The 15,909-nt window shown below is 52.6% G+C and overlaps 1 protein-coding gene across 1 annotated transcript in view; it reads right to left on the reverse strand.

Annotated features, from left to right (window-relative positions):
- TRAPPC12 (trafficking protein particle complex subunit 12) overlaps positions 1 to 15,909 on the reverse strand; it is a 65,170-nt gene that overhangs the window by 15,367 nt on the left and 33,894 nt on the right. Inside the window, exons 7-8 of the mRNA XM_060169443.1 lie at positions 8,717 to 8,829; positions 872 to 944 (exon numbers count right to left, since the gene is read on the reverse strand). Of these exons, the coding sequence (XP_060025426.1) occupies positions 872 to 944; positions 8,717 to 8,829 (186 nt within the window). The remainder of the gene's footprint in view (positions 1 to 871; positions 945 to 8,716; positions 8,830 to 15,909) is intronic.

Here is a 15,909-nt window from a genome sequence, read left to right on the forward strand (position 1 = left end):
GTCTCCTGGGATTTCTCAAAGAAAGGGATCTGTGTTTAAAGCACAAACGCAGCCAGAGCTGTTGGTCCTCGAGGATGGACATCTCCTGCCTGGGATGCTTCCCCCTCTCCCACAGTCAGCGCGTCTGGGGTGCACGGCGCCCGGGGCCCCGCCGCGCCCGGGGCATGGGCACAGGTCTCTGCCCCGGGGGTTCTCCTCTCAGCGTGGCTTCAGAGGAAGCCCACCCCTTGCCCACATCATCCGTGCTCGCCCGTGGTCACCGACAGCCGCTCCAAGGCAGGCGCAGAGCGGGGGACCACCGAGCCCCTGGAGACCACATAAGCCCACAGGCTCACGTGAGAGGTGCCAGCCTCTCAGGGAGGTCCCATCTGAGCTGGGTTTTGAAGCATGATTAGAAGTTCTTCTCTCTAACGTTCTCAAGAAATCTCAGCCAGGATAATCTTTTCAAAACGCAGTTCGGCCCCTGCCCGCCCAGCACTCACATAACGACCCATTTCCACGGCCTGGCCCCCGAGGCTCCACACGCAGGGCCCCGTCTTCCTTTCCTCTCCAGCTCCGCCCAGGCCTCAGGCTCCCCACGGGCGGGCGGGCCAGGCACCCACCTTGCTGTGGACGCTCACGTCGATTTCTGGGGTTATTTGCTGTAGGCGGGTCTTGGCCTGACGGGGCTCCCTGAGAGCGGGGTTCGTGCCTTATGCCAGCACCAACCACGGTGCCTGGCTTGGTCCAAGAAAGGACCGAGGAGATGAATGCATGAGAGGATGAGTGCATTACGGAGTGAGAAGGAAAAGAATGAGACAGAGAAACCTCTGGGGCCGAGCCCGCTGACGATGCCGGCTGACTGTCTAAGGAAGGCGAGTCCGGCACTGACCTTGTCTGTTCTCCGGGGCCATGCTGTTCATGCCGCCATCCTCGGCCAGGCCCTGCTCCAAGTTCGTCAGGATCTGCGGGAAATGGAAGGAAGAACAACAGAAGTGAATTTGCTTCTAGACGTTGTCACAATATACTCCAGGAGAAGCAGATTTCTCTGTATGGAAACCCATTTGTCAAGGAGCGTTTCGCAGGGACACGTTTTAAGCTTCGCTGCTCACAAGGCACGGAGATGACGGCAAACAGGGAACTGCTCTCTGACTGGTGGGGGGTTTGGGTTTATGACGCTCGTAAAGCATCAGAGACCCCAGACGAGGGGCAGATATTCTCTGTCTGTCAGGAAAGCATCAGGAATGTTACACAAGAGGACGATTATTAACTTCTGTGAAAACATCAGGCTCGCTCCTCTAGGGCACCTGAGATGTGCAGCCTTTTTAAATGTATCAGATAAATTCTGAGCATCTGTCACTTTACATAGTTTTTACTGTTCGGCTAATAACCTTGAGTTGCTTCCTCTGTGATTTGGTTTCCCTGAAAGGAAAGAAGTTGCTACCACGGTGATCTGAGCAGAGCCTATGTTCTTTTGGAGGGCAGGGTGAGGAGAAAAACGTGTTAATAGTAAAGGCTGTTTGCAGGGAAGGAAAAGAAAGACGCGCTAAGTGAAAACGGGGGTCTCATGCTTCCCTGACGGCCGACTTCAGGCCACGTGCTTTGGGGAGACACCCCCTTGTGTAGTGGGCCACCCTGCAAGGCAGCACTGCCCCAAACGGCCCACCCTCAAGAGGCGAAGCTCACGACCAGCGAAGCAGCTGCTCCGGGCTTTCACTGGCCTCGTCCCATCCACACAGAGACGGGCCAGCTGGGCCTCCTCTGCCGCCAAGGGTCAGCGCTTCACGAAAGGTGGACGACAGTTCGCTGTGAACACGAAGGCCTGTCCTACCGTGACCACTCAGGACACACCCGGGCTTCAAAACTGTAACCTCAAAGGTGAGCTAGTTGGTCCAAACGAGGTCAAATGACATTTTTCAGCCAATCAGTCTTCTGATAAATAATCATAAAAACAGACACTGACCAGGAAAGAAGGTCTCGAAGGTACCATTGAGGAGGGACAGGAACAAAGAGAAGGACTAAGCGATTCTGAAGAAGAAACGCGGGAGGCCTGGCTCTTCCCAGCCCCGGGGGCCACGCACAGTGCAGAGGGCCCGAGGCCTGGCCCCGACTCACGACTCACGACTCACCGGCTGAGGGATGGGACGTGGGGGGAGGGGCAGGCCTGACAGCAAAACCAACCACAACAAAAGAGCATGAGAGAATCATCGGAAGCACAGACTCCAGGAGGGCGGGGTCGGGGAGTGGTCCTGGCCCCCTGCAGGGCCTCTCCACACATCTGGGCAACCCACCTGGGGGGCCAGTTACCTCCAGCCTGAGCTAAATCGCAGGAGAACAGTGTCTGGGGGAGAGAGTTCCCACCCGTATGACTTCACACAGTCACAGTAACAGCACGCTGATCTACCGAAGGTCGTTTCCGTAAAGTGTAGAAACGCTCCCACCCAAAGCCTGAGCTACTCGGATGGCAAACGTGGCCGCATGCCCCTCCTGTCCCTCCTGTCCAGGTGCAGGTCGGACGCCCGTGAGCAGTTCTGGGTCTGCTTCCCAGAACGACCAAGACGGTCCGCGCCCACGGCACCCATTCTGGAAGATGCTCCGGAAACGCGAGCGTGGGGTGGCGGGTCGGCAGCAGCTGGGCTCCGGGCAAGCCACGTACTTCCAAAAGTAACTACAATACTGAAATGACAGTGGTTTTGAGTGTGTGAAGATGCTGCTTGGACATGAATAGGGAGCAGCCAGGAGGAAATGTGGGCCTGGGAGACGGTTCTGGACCCGCTGTTCTTTCAGCAGGTGGGTGTGACCAGAGCTGAGAGGCTGCATCGACACCCCCCGCCCCACCCGCAGGTCCTGGGCTGTCCTGGATTGGTTCTGCGACAGGCAGCGTCACTCCAGCAATGCAGACGCCGTCAACACTCTGGACAGCAGCGGAGGGAAGACAAAGGACTCAGAAGGCCCGGGCTCGGTTGTTTTGTCCAAGGAGAAAACTATACGCCTCGTACGAATATCCCAGCTGCCTGACTCCATATGTAACCAAGACCACTTGATCTCAGGGCTTCCCTGGTGGCGCAGTGGATAAGAATCCACCTGCCAATGCAGGGGACACGGGTTCGAGCCCTGGTCCAGGAAGATCCCACATGCTGCAGAGAAACAAAGCCCGTGTGCCACAACTACTGAGCCTGCGCTCTAGAGCCCACGAGCCGCAGCTACTGAGCCCAAGTGCCGCAACTACTGAAGCCTGTGTACCTACAGCCCGTGATCCGCAATAAGAGAAGCCACCGCAACAAGAAGCCCACGCCCCGCAACGAAGAGTAGCCCCCGCTCGCCGCAACTGGTGAACGCCCGCGCGCAGCAACGAAGACCCAATGCAGCCATAAATAAATAGATAGATAGATAGATAGATAAATAAAGGACCACTTGATCTCAAACAGGCAATGTGGTCACCTACTCATATTTAAAGGGAACAAACCCATGCCCTGACTTCTCTGCAGTTACCCTGGGTTTGGAAGATCACTTACAAACATTTTTGGGTTCGTGGGCCCTGGTGCATACGCATGACCCTGGACTCCGGTATTTTAAACTCCAGGTTCTGAGTCCTATGCAGGGCGCAGCCCAAACCCGGCCCTTCTGATGGGCTCCAGGCAGCACCAGTATGGGTGGTCTGGGGACCTCGGTTTGTGGGAAAGCTCTCATGGAAGGAGCCCTGGTCCTGTCCTTTGTCAGCCTGTCACGGGGCTGTGGGTGGGCTGTGGCTGTAGCGACCGCGTTTATGCACAAAGCGTCCAATCTTTGGACCCCTGGGGGCCGGCCCTAACTCAAGGACCCAAGGACTCACTAATGACCTGCGGTGTTCAGACTGAGGTGAGAGCAGGTCTCCCTAGAGGGGCTTAGATTTCTCTGGAAAGTTCTGGGACCTTCTCAGCCCTACCAGTCTCCTAGGGGACCTTCTGGAAAAAAGGCTTTTCAAAGTGAAAAGAGGCTTCTCGGAGTTGCTCCAAGCCACTGCAGGAATGTTAAACACTCCCGTGGACCACGCACTGTGCCAGGTTGCTGGTCATCTAACCCACACAGCAGCCTGGAGGTGGCTGGTGACACCACTCCTCCCCAGGCTTCCACAGGCTGGTCACCCCACCAGGAAGAGTCAGGGTCACACCTGGAAACACCCGTCTGCCTGACTCCAAAGCCCCTCCAGCCGTGGCCTGTGGACACCCCCTGGCAGGGCATCACACCTTGACGCAATGCTCTCTCTTTCCATGCAGGTCAGAGAGTGAGAACCTTCGATGCCAAGGTAAACAATGCCAGGACGGAGATTCCAGACCTCTCTGTTCCACCGAGGGCTGCCTGTTGCTGGGCTATCACGCAGGTGCCGGGCGGGGCCGCCTGCCAACTCGGGTGGCCTTACGGCACGCTGTGGGTCACCTCTGGTACACCAGATTTCACACGGGGCTGGGCTGCTGAGGGGTGACATCGACATTCCCGAGTCTCTGTTCTGGGATCTGCAACGACCCTGCCGACAGGGACGCTCCTGTCACCTCCTCCTTCTGGGCCCTCTGAGCACACCCGGGCCCAGGGATTAGGAGCCATCACCTCCCCTTCTCCACCACCTGCCCTCACTTGCCAGCCACTCCCATCTTATCTGATGAAGCCACCGTCAATGTTTTCTCTGCTGGAGCGGGCAGGACAGAGGGGCGTGGGGACCATGGGCGTCTGGTGAAGCCGGGCAGCGGCGGGCGTGGTCACGCCGGATGGCCCGCCCAGCTGGGTGCTTCCCAGAGCGGCTGGCAGGGGGAGGGCGGACAATGTCTGTTCTCTCTTCCGTTCTTAACTTCGTTTACAAGTAAAACAGTATAACCGAGCAGGTCCATCTGTTGGAATTCCTTTTTAGTAAAGATATGAACCCTTCCTAGAAACGCCCCTCTCACCTCTGCCTCATTAGGGTGTCCAACCAAGAACAGAGCAAACCGACGTCCCTTCCCGAGGGGCTCCTTCGGCAGTGAGGGTCTCTGAAGGGGCACTTCCTTACCTGGTGCCCCGAGCCGGGCTAAGGTGGGGCGGGCAGAGGCTGCAGAAATCGAATTGTAGGGCAGGGCAGCACTGAACTTAAACCCACGCGGCACGTCCCCATCAGCGGCGACCCAAACCCCACGCTGATCTGGCATCATGACGCATGCAAACGGGCTTAGAAACGTGTTCCCTGGCTCTTTGCCGACGGGACCCAGAGGTGCAGTGGCCCGCAGAGAAGCCGAGGGGCAGGGATGGTGAGCAGAGGTACCGCTGCTGTGGCGTGACAGGGATGGCTCTCCTAAGCCACGGGGCATGCTTATTTTAAATCGAGGTATATTTTGTTCTTCATCAATACCACTACATCTGAACCAAACATTTACTACTTCACCACGTGGTTCTTACTTGTCACCTTCTATTTCAAAGACAGCAGAGAAAACCCTGGACCGTTTTGTAAAGGTCATGAGTAATGTTCTGCTAAACCTGGGCCGCACCTAAAAAATCGAGACAGTGCTCTCATCAGGTTGAATACACAGGCTCTAACCATTCTCCAGTGAATCTTCTGTATAAGGAAAAGCTCAGCTTCTTCTGAGCAAACGATGCCGGGGATTCCATAACTGGTGTTATGTCCCTCTCTGCTCTGCTTACCTGGACCCTCAGCGCCAACCTGTGTGTGGCATAAACCTTGTACGTTACCGACCGTACTGCTGTCTGAATTTTATCTTCCCTTTGCCCCGTTGTCCTCATTTAATTTTTTTTCAATAGAAAAATATTCTACTTATAAAACTAACACGTGCATTGTTAAGACCTGGACAGAGAATAAAAATGACCATTAAGCCCATTACCCACACCTCTAACGTACTGGAGTGTTCTTCCTTCAGGGCATATTACTTCCTTCACAGAGGCCGTCCTGTAATTGTAATTCTGCAGACTGGCTTGGACAGCGGATGTCACATCCTAAACACTTCCCACGTGACGGCTGTGGAGACGAGACACCCATCTGGAGCCCGTGTCGTGTCCCCACACCCCAGCCCGGCGCCCTGGGACACCCGGCTCTGTGCCCTGCTGCTCTGGTCGGGGCGGCACAGACTGGAAGCAGTGGGAGACCTCTATCCCAGTGTGTCCCTTTGCAGGGGGGACACTGGCTGCCCGGGCCGAGGGCCACCGGGTGGCAGGTGTCTGCTTCTCACCCACCCTGGCTGCCCCGGGCCCGCCCTCATCTCACTCTAGCTGCCACCCCGGGTCGTCCCCTTTCACTTGGGAAACCCGCGCTGGGGCTGAACCTGTGAACACCTGACGTGTGCTAGAGAGGCAGCGACCAACAGCGGGCTCCGAGCACATCTGCACACACACCTGCACCCGCGACAAGCGTGTGCACTTCCCAAGCACCGAGCGGGGCCTCGGCCGGCTTTCTCACTAAGGACGGAAACCTTCGTGCTCTCTTCTTTACCCCCTTCCCAGGCGCGGCTTCCACGCCCACCCCTGACCTCCAGAGCAACGAGAGACGCCACACGCGCAACGAAACCGACGGGCACAGAGCGCTTCGGGGGTGTGGACCACGCCGCTGCTTTCCTTCCGGAAATGACGCCCTGGTTTCGCTGCCTGCGTGGAGTGAAGCCCTCGATCGCCGTCAAGGCGCTGGCCGGTCGGCGGCTCCAGAGGGTAGCCCCGGCGCGGCCTCCTGTCCGCCCCAGCCCCCGTGACGACCCCAGGGCGGCCCGGGTGGGCCCTGCTCGACGCCGCAGCTGCACCCCAGCAGGCAGTTGCGTCTGGGAGGCCTGGTGGGCGCTGGCTGAGCCTGGGCCCCCTGGGTCTGGGGCGGGCAGGAGGCCAGGCCCGGCGAGCAGGCTGGGGAGGGGAAGCTGAGGCAGGGGGCCGGGTGCGAGCATCACGCTGGGAGAGACTATTTCACAGGCTGACTCATCTCCTTCCTTGCTGGACTCGCCCCCCCCGCCCCCAGCGAGGAGCCCAGCGCCCCCTGACCCACTGAGAGCAGCTCTTGGCAGAGGAAGCGCGGCTGGCGCTCTCTGGCTCCGGAGGGTGACGCACGAGGCCGAAGCCGCGTTCCAAGGCTTCCGGGCACACGCTGCACGTGCGGGGAAAAGGGCTGCGGCGGCCGGGTCACAGCCGGCGACCTGCTCTCGTTCAGGCCCCTCGCGGCCGGACCTCAGCTGTACTTAACCCTCGGAGGCTCCGTCTCCTTGTCTGTACATCAGGCATGGCGCCGCCTTGTACAGCCGTCGTGAGCACTTCCGGAGCTTCAGCATAAAGCACGGAGCACAGCACCCATCGTGTAGGCGGGAGCACTGAGCACAGCCCCGTGGCCACCGCCGCCATCACCGCCACCCCCGTGTCCGACCTCCGAGCCCATGGCGTCAAGGGCAGCACCACGTGGCAGCAGGCGTGGCAGGCGGGCACCCGGAGACGCATGGAGAGCGTGGAGCCCGCCGGGCAGGCCTTGGGAGACAGCCTTAGGGTTAAAGCCTTAGAATTCATATGCACGTCCCATGTGACACGGAGGTGAGTGAAAAGCAATAAAAACAATCATCTGTGTGTGATTTAGAACATCACTGATTCAGTACCAATTACAAGTTTTGTTTTCCTATTTCTGGAAATAACTATTTTAACCATGTTTTAAGAGTCAAGGAAAGGAGTGTTAGACTCTAAAAAATAGTGATGACACAATTTCCCCCATCAACGGATCAAATTATAAGAGAGCAAAGTTTTTCTTTTTATCTTTTAAGCTATAAAAGCCAAAAACCGATGCAAAGCTTAAGAGTGTCAGGTGGCCTGCTGTGGCGTCCACTCTGCGAGGGCGGAAGCCCTGCCACTTCCCTGCCGGGAACACAGAGGACCCCCCAGGAGCTCCAGGAACGTCCACCATAGAGCAGCTGGGGACTGAAGCAGGAACTCGACAAGTACAAATAACCTCGTTTAAAAACCTGTCACATGCTGCCGCTCCTAACTGCTTGCTGTTACAGCTATGGAAGCCCTTCCACAGACGACGCTGCAGCTAAGCTACACAGCAAGGCTGCCAGGAGGGTAGGAAAGGCAGGCTCACTTCCAGTCTGAAGACGGAGGCTCTCGGGGGCGCGGCTGCCCGCTGCCTGGAGATGGGGAGACTCTGAACCCCACATCTCTCCTTCCCATCACTCAGTGCAGTAAATCTCATCTTCTGTTGATACAACTTGATGCCTTCCACGTAATTGTTACTTTACAACCCAGAATAACTCGGGAAGCACTTCGGAACCTTGTCTGCCTTTGGAGTCGTATTACGAGTGACACTTGTCATGATACACTATAACTTGCTTTGATTCTGGAACATTTTAAACCATTATCTCTTTAAATGCTGCTCTGATGCTCCGTTTGACATGAAGCAGGTGCACGTAGCCTTTTGCAGGATGCGTGAGTGGTCGGGCAGCCCGGCATGTGTCCACGTGTGTGATTTCTACACAAGAGGGGACGCTCCTGCTTTTCATTTACTAATAATACCGGGAAGAAAGATTTCAGGCTTCAAGCTTTGCCGAAAACCACCCACCGCCCCCCCAGAATAATTCAGCAAGAACAGTGAATTGCACGGTCACAAGGAACCGGGTCAGCCTGCCTTTCAGGAGGGGGAAGCACAGTGGTGGGAAGGGTACAGGGTGGCGTGATGTGCTTCTCGTGAGGGCGGGAAAGTCTGGGTGAGCCCTCCATCAGGAGGGGAGGGGTCAGCGGCCCAACTTGGTGCGACGGTTACCTTGCTGCAGACGGCCTTCACCCTGTGCAGCCGGTCCAGCGACTCCTGGGGGTTCCCCAGGTACTGCTGAAGCTCCGCGTGTAGGATCCGCATCGAAAAGGGGACCATGGAGCCTAGAACCAAAGTCAAAGCAGAGTGAGTCTGTTTGCTGTAACTGAGCACAACTAAGCACCCTCTCAGAGTGAGCACCCATGCAGCAGGGAATCTGCAGATGTTCTAGCAGAAGGGATGACGGAATCCCTTATGTCTTGGTAAAGTATGCGATGATGCCAATTATAAAACGTGTCTTGGTTTTCTCTGTACAGCTGTATGTTCTAGACAATGACCAAAGGAGAAAGCTGGCTGTCACTGCTTTTCCAGAGTTACGCCACAATCGTGTAGAAATTATCACAAAATGAGTAGAATGGTAGAGACCACTGCCTGCTCCAGTAAAAAAAAACAGAACACTCATGGATTCTCTGTACTCCTTTGGGATGTCGAACTCCTGTAGAAGGTTGCATAGGTCGGGTTATCGGGGAGGGAAATGAGAGAGGGTGCGCCTCGGGCCCAGGTCCTGAGGACGGAGCGTCAGCCTGACTCCGGGACGTGTGTGTGTGTGTGTTTGGGGCGGGGGGGGGGGCGCTCTGGAGTGAAAGTTCTCTGTGTGTGTGTGTGTGTGTGGCTCTGGAGTGAAAGTTCTACCCAGAGCTGTCCCAGCGGAAGGAAGGCATGGCAGCTGGCCTTGCAGACGCCACTGCCCAGGGCTGCCCCGGAGGGAGGGAGTTCTGGGCAGTGCCACCTCCATCAGCGTGCTGGGGGCATGAGAGCAGTGATCCGAAAAGGACTGCAGTTGAAATGAGCTTTTGCACAGTGTCTGAACGTGGCTGTGTTCTCTCAGGGTGAGGGAATCTTTCTGTTAGTGTCGCGTTCCCCTCTGACATGACTTGGATGTGTATCTGTATCAGTATATATCGTAATTTAGTAAGTATGTAAGTATATAAATGCCGTCAAATAATCAAACAGCCTGTGCTGACTATGAACGACTTAAAGGATGTGACAAAGCCAGCACAGGGCAACCTCACAGATTCAGAAGGGGCCTCTCAATACTTAGATCTGGACTACACTTTATTATTATTTTATTTTTTGGCTGCGTTGGGTCCTCGTTGCCGCGCGTGCACTTTCTCTAGTTGTGGTGAGTAGGGGCTACTCTTCGTTGCGATGTGTGGGCTTCTCATCGTGGTGGCTTGTTGCGGAGCACGGGCTCTAGGCATGCGGGCTTCAGTAGGTGCAGCACACAGGGCTCAGAAGTTGCGGCGTGTGAGCTCTAGGGCTCGCGGGCTCTAGAGCACAGGCTCAGTAGTTGTGGCGCAGGGGCTTAGTTGCTCCGCGGCATGTGGGATCTTCCCGGACCAGGGATTGAACCCGTGTCCCCTGCATTGGCAGGTGGATTCTTAACCACTGCGCCACCAGGGAAGTCCCTGGACTACACTTTAAAGATGGTTAGAAGCAAGCTGTGTGACAGCTGCAAGCTGCTCAGCCTCTCTGTGCCTCAGTCCGTCCATCGTCCATCCAGCAACCATCAGCGAGGGCCTACCATGTGCCACACTGAGGTGGCTTCATGTTTGTGCTTCTTAGCTTGAAAAACTGTACGATGCTCTATGGTCTTCAGTAAGGATAGGAAGAAGAAAGGTCAAGAGGACAAACAAAACTAAGGAATACTATGGAAAATCGTTTCTATTGTGATTGTGAGCCTAGAGAAAAGAAAGATGACAATTATTCAATTTAAATGTTAGAATTTTTTTTTGATGACACTAAATAATTGCCACGTCTGAAGAAGACGGATGACTGAGTTGACATCCTGGCATCAGTCATTTCAGCTTCCTAGAAACCATTTCTTGACCGTTGGCATCACTAAAATGGGATCGCGCTAACATGGTAAGTCACACATAAGTTGTGTCTGTCATCCCTATACATCAGAGAACAGGCAGTAGTCGTTCCCACGTGGTTTAGAATTTACCTGCAGGGAGAGAATCTCTACAACACTTTAAGCTTTATAAGATAATTGCAGAAACAAAACGTCTGTGAAGTTCCCAAGCCCAATTTATAAATGAGCTGAATATATGACAAGGTGGTCGGGAGTTACTTGCTCTTTGCCCTGGAAACTGCCCATGGACCTGGGGAAGTTTTTGCATTTAAAAGAACATATGAAAATATTTCAAACTAAATGAAAATGAAAATACTATTTATCAAAATTCGTGGGATGCAGCAAAAGCAGTGCTAAGAGGGAATTTTACAGTGTTAAATGCATATATTTAAAAGACCTAAAATTAATCATCTAAGCTTCTACTGTAGGATACGAGATAAAAACAAGCAATATAAAAGCAGAAGAAAAGAAAGAAAAGTTAGAGCAGAAAGCAATGACATTGGAAAGAGGAAATCAAGAGAGAAAATCATCAAAATCCAAATCTAGTTCTTTGACAAAAATCAATAAAATTTATAAAACTCTAGCCAGGCTAACCAAGAAAGAAGAGAGAAGACATGAATTACTAATATCAGAAATGAAAAAGGGGTCATCACTACTGATCACGTGGACATTAAAAGGAAAATAAAGGAATATTATGAACAAATCTATGTCAACAAATTTTGTAACCTAGATGAAATGGACCAATTCCTTGAAAGACACAACCTACTTACTAAAACTCATACAAGGAGAAATAGATAATCTAAATAGGCCAATATCTACTTAAGAAATGAAATCGATAAATAGTAACCTTCCAAAACTAGAAGGCACCAGGCCCAGGCCCAGATGGTTTCACTGGTGAATTCTACACGACATTTAAGGAGGAAGTGGTACCAATTCTCTACAGCCTCTTCCAGAAAACAGAAGTGGAGGGGATGCTCCCTCATTTATTCTATGAGGCCAGCATTATAGAAAAATCAGGAAAAAATCAGTATTATAAGAAAGGAAAACTATAGATGAACATAGCTAATGAACATAGATACAAAAATCCTCCACAAAATTAGCAAGTCAACTCCAACTAGATCAAATCCAACAAAAAATTAGCAAATCAAAACTAACAGTGTATAAAAGAAATTATCCACCATGACCAACTGGGATTTATTCCAGGTATGCAAGGTTGGTTCAACATTCAAAAATGAATTAACGTAACCCATCACATCAAACAAGCTAAACAAGAAAAATCACACAATAAATCAAGAGAAGCAGAAGAAGCATTTGACAAAATATACCACCCATTCATGACTAAAACTCTCAGCAAACTATGAATAGAGGGAAACGTCCTCAATTTGATAAAGAACATCTATAAACACCTACAGCTAAAAACATCTATAAACACCTACGGTGAGAAGCCAGGTGCCTCCCCCTGAGGTCCTGAATCGTGCCGAGATGCCCCTCCCCTTTTTACCACTCCTACTGAACATGCTGCTGGAAGTCCTAACTAACGCAGACAGAACAAAGACCCTTTGGAAGACCAGAAGAACGTGCCTGCAGTTCTGTCCTCCCTGGGCCCTCACACCGTCTTCTCTCCAGGCACCGTCTTCTATGGAGTAACAGACATCCCTGTCCCAAACTGTCGAGCTTTCCACCAGAGCCTGTCTGTGCTGGACTGGACTCCCGCAGCTCTGGGAGGTGGACGCAGGCAGACGCCGGCGACAGGTGACACTCCACGTGCCTCCCTGTGACTCGCATCTGGAGTTGGGACTCTATCCAGACGGCCGAGAGCAGGAAGAGAAGAGCCAGCACCGATCCTCCTTAACCACGTCACCCTTGCCCGTGGCTTTCCTGGGAGTGTCCGGGAGAAAGCCAGGGCTAAAGTGGGCAGCAGTTTCCCCCTCTTCTCTCTTCGTACCACTGGGAAGGTCTCATACTGCTTAAAAATCTCATAGAGCAGAAGTCGAGAGGGAAGCACACACACAGCCTCATGACACATCAGAAAGAGGAATGCCCCTCTCTAGAAAAATATACTGTTCATACAGCCACAACAAGAAAAGCAGCTGGAGAAACGCTGTCTATTAATCCCAGCTTGAACAGGTTAACAGCCAGTCACTCAGTGGGTTTCAGGTGCCAATGCAGGTACAGGCGCTGGACGTACGCTGGTCACGAAGGGGATGTGACCACTGTTCCCAAGCAAACCCCACAACCTCGCCAGTAAAACACAACAGAAACTGTTTCAACGTAACTCAGGCCTTTCCTGCTTTTGTTTGTTTGTTTGTTTTAAAGAAATGCAAATAAAAGTACCTTTAAACTGATTCTCTCAGTCTAGCAAACCCAGCCTTGCTCTGTGTGAAGAGTCACTGGGAATCGGTGAAGCCCTTCATGCCAGAAGAATCCAGCAACATGAAATATGCAGCAGCTCCACAGCAGCCAGAAGCCTGTCTCCCCTGCATGGAGAGCACGCCTTGAAAAAGAGGGCAAGTCAGAATCTGGAAGGAAACGTATTTCCCAGTGGCTCTGTTTTTCTGGAAAGTTCCCACATATAGTCATGGCCTGCCAAAATCTAGGTCGGTATAAATACGGTAGAAGTGCTCTCATTAATCATTTAGAAAACATTAAATGAAAACACTCCTACACAATTCATGTTATCGAGTCCCCTGCAGTACTGCAGACCCACTCGGCAGCCACAGAATCAGAGCGGGATGCACCAGAAATCACACAGGCCCCGTGCTGGGCAGCGAACTTGAAAGAAAAAGCAAAAGGAGGAATGTCAGCTTGACTCCAGCGGGGCACACAGGCACGGGACTTCCCTGGCGTGGAGACGGTGTGGCCCTCCCGCCACCCACTCGCCTGTGTGCTGGGTGGGTGGCATCCTCTCTCCACTTTCCTGGCCACCCGCCCAGCCGGACAGGGGACTGGGACATGGCCAGGCTGCTGGAAGGCCCGAGCGTGCTGACGCGATGGTGCCTGGTGGACGCCCAGCAGAGCGCAGACTCCGTGGACCCTCTGCCCACGGTCAGCAGGCTCAGCTCTCCCCCTTGGGGCCTGGCAGTTCCTCTCGCTGTCAAGGCAAGCAGGACCCGGTGCCCGACTGCTGCCCTGCACTTGCTTCCCTGGAGCCGGCGCCCACCCCCGTCCTTCCCCGACCCCTGCGACCCGGCGGCACGCGAGGAGTGGAGCCCCTGCTTCCTCTGCTCTGCCATGAGGACACAGGTCGGGGGACGCCCGTGCCTGGCAGAGAGCACGGAGTCCCTCACCTGCCACAAAACAACCCTCAATGAGTCACTTCCAACTTCAAGGCTGCATCTGAAAACAAAACACCAGCCTGAGTGAGTCCTCGACGACTTATTAGTAAAGGGGTAATTCGGTGCTGCCCCAGAGCCCTGAGGCAGGAAGGGGAATTCAGGATGGTCCATACTGCCTCTGCATGAGCCTGAAACGCTGAGTCTGATGCAGGTGGTGCTGGGAACGCACGTGTCTCCCACGTTTCTCACGTGAGACGGGTTACAGGAGGCTTCACTTGGGTGTCCTGACGATAGCGGTGGCGCGCGAACTGCACATGCTCGCCTCTCTTAACCAGTGAACACCGGGCGTACCAGAGTTCACTAGGAGAGCGAGCAGCGCGCAGAGCCGCAGGGTTTGCCAACCAGCCTCTCGGCCGAGGAAAACAGGCTTAGGCGGTAAGCTCGGAGGAGTTCTGCCACAGAGGAAGGCAAACTGGGAATCTAACCTAAGCAGCAGATGTTAACTCTGAGACGAGTTACTTTTCTCATGGAAAACAAAGACAGACATCTGAAATGTGCTGAACAATTCTGAACCACCATGTATGGTTATGTGTTGATAAAAAGTTTCTGAACTTAGTCTGAGAACTAGAAACGTGAGTTGCATGACTCTGGAGGGAGGGCAGAAAAGGACGGAGGACCCAGTGACAGTTCACCTTTGCTGAGCCAGGCGGGGAGGGAGCTGATGGGAGCCAGAGGGTCAGTCAGAGTGCATGTCTCATCAGCTTTGGTCTGACTCGGTAATTCATAAGGATTAAGTTCTGAAATAAGACTTCACATGAAATCATTATAGCTCTATTAACTTAAACTAAACACACAGATTTGAATTTAGTATCAGAAGAGGCACTGCTATCTGTGCGTTTCTTAAACAACAATCAAAATGTTTTTCATTTCTAACAGAGGGATCTGTGGCTTCACAGTTTTCCTCCAGTTGCACAGAAAGCTGGAGTGAACTGTCCTACGCAGAGGTGCACTCTGACAGCCCGAAGCTCACTTCCAACATTATGCTTTCTTTCGAACAGGAGACAGAATTCCAACAAAAGACAGAAAAGATGGTGCTGGGATGGGAAACCTTAGTGTCCTACAAGAGGCTGAAAAGAACTCCATCAGGAATGGGTATGTTAACGACATCAGGAATGGACATTTCATCTGTTTTGAAGATAAAATTTCAATGAATATGCATAACTTAAAGAGTGAACCCAAATGTAATGTTAATAATAATGTATCAACACTGGTTATCAATTGTAACAAAGGCACCAGACCAGAGCAAGACGTTCACAAAAAAACACAGTAAATGATCTCGTAATATTATCCATGGATACAATCCCTCTAAACAGTTCTCAAGAATCCAAACCCAATAGGAGAAGCAATCTGTGTTAGTGTAACAATTACAATAGCAAAAATAATTTGAGTAAAAGCAAATTAAAGGGAGAAGGCTATTATAAACATATGAAGAATGGCTCTCAAAAGAGAAACAATGTGAAGGGTTTTGAAAAGGTACTTTAAAGCCTTAACAGGAACAGTAACTCTGAACTTGTCAACATTAAAGACAAACAAAACCCAAAACACTTATTTGGGAAAAGGCTGGCATCCGTGACACTCTTGTTTTCTCCCCGGGAGCTGAGGTGGGAGCAGGTTTCCAGGGAGGGGTGGATGCTCCACAGGCTGTGTAGGGTGGTACAGGGGTGTCTGTCTTCAGGGCCAAAGACGATGTGGGCAGGGAGCGTGGGGGACCCTTGCTAAGCTGACAAAAAGGTTATGTTGGTATTTTTTAGGGTTAGAAACGATATTTCCCAGAATGGGAGAAGATATTTGCAAGATTCATAACAAATAAAGGATTAAATACCTAAAATATGTAAAGAACTACAACAAATCAATAACAAAAAATAACCCAATGGAAATGTGGGCAAAGATTATGAAGGAGTGGGTCCCCTGAGAGGAAACTGCAACAGCCAGTAACACACAAAAGCCATTTAACC

This window comes from Lagenorhynchus albirostris, chromosome 13, assembly GCF_949774975.1.
Source record: "Lagenorhynchus albirostris chromosome 13, mLagAlb1.1, whole genome shotgun sequence".
NCBI classification, from domain to species: domain Eukaryota; kingdom Metazoa; phylum Chordata; class Mammalia; order Artiodactyla; family Delphinidae; genus Lagenorhynchus; species Lagenorhynchus albirostris.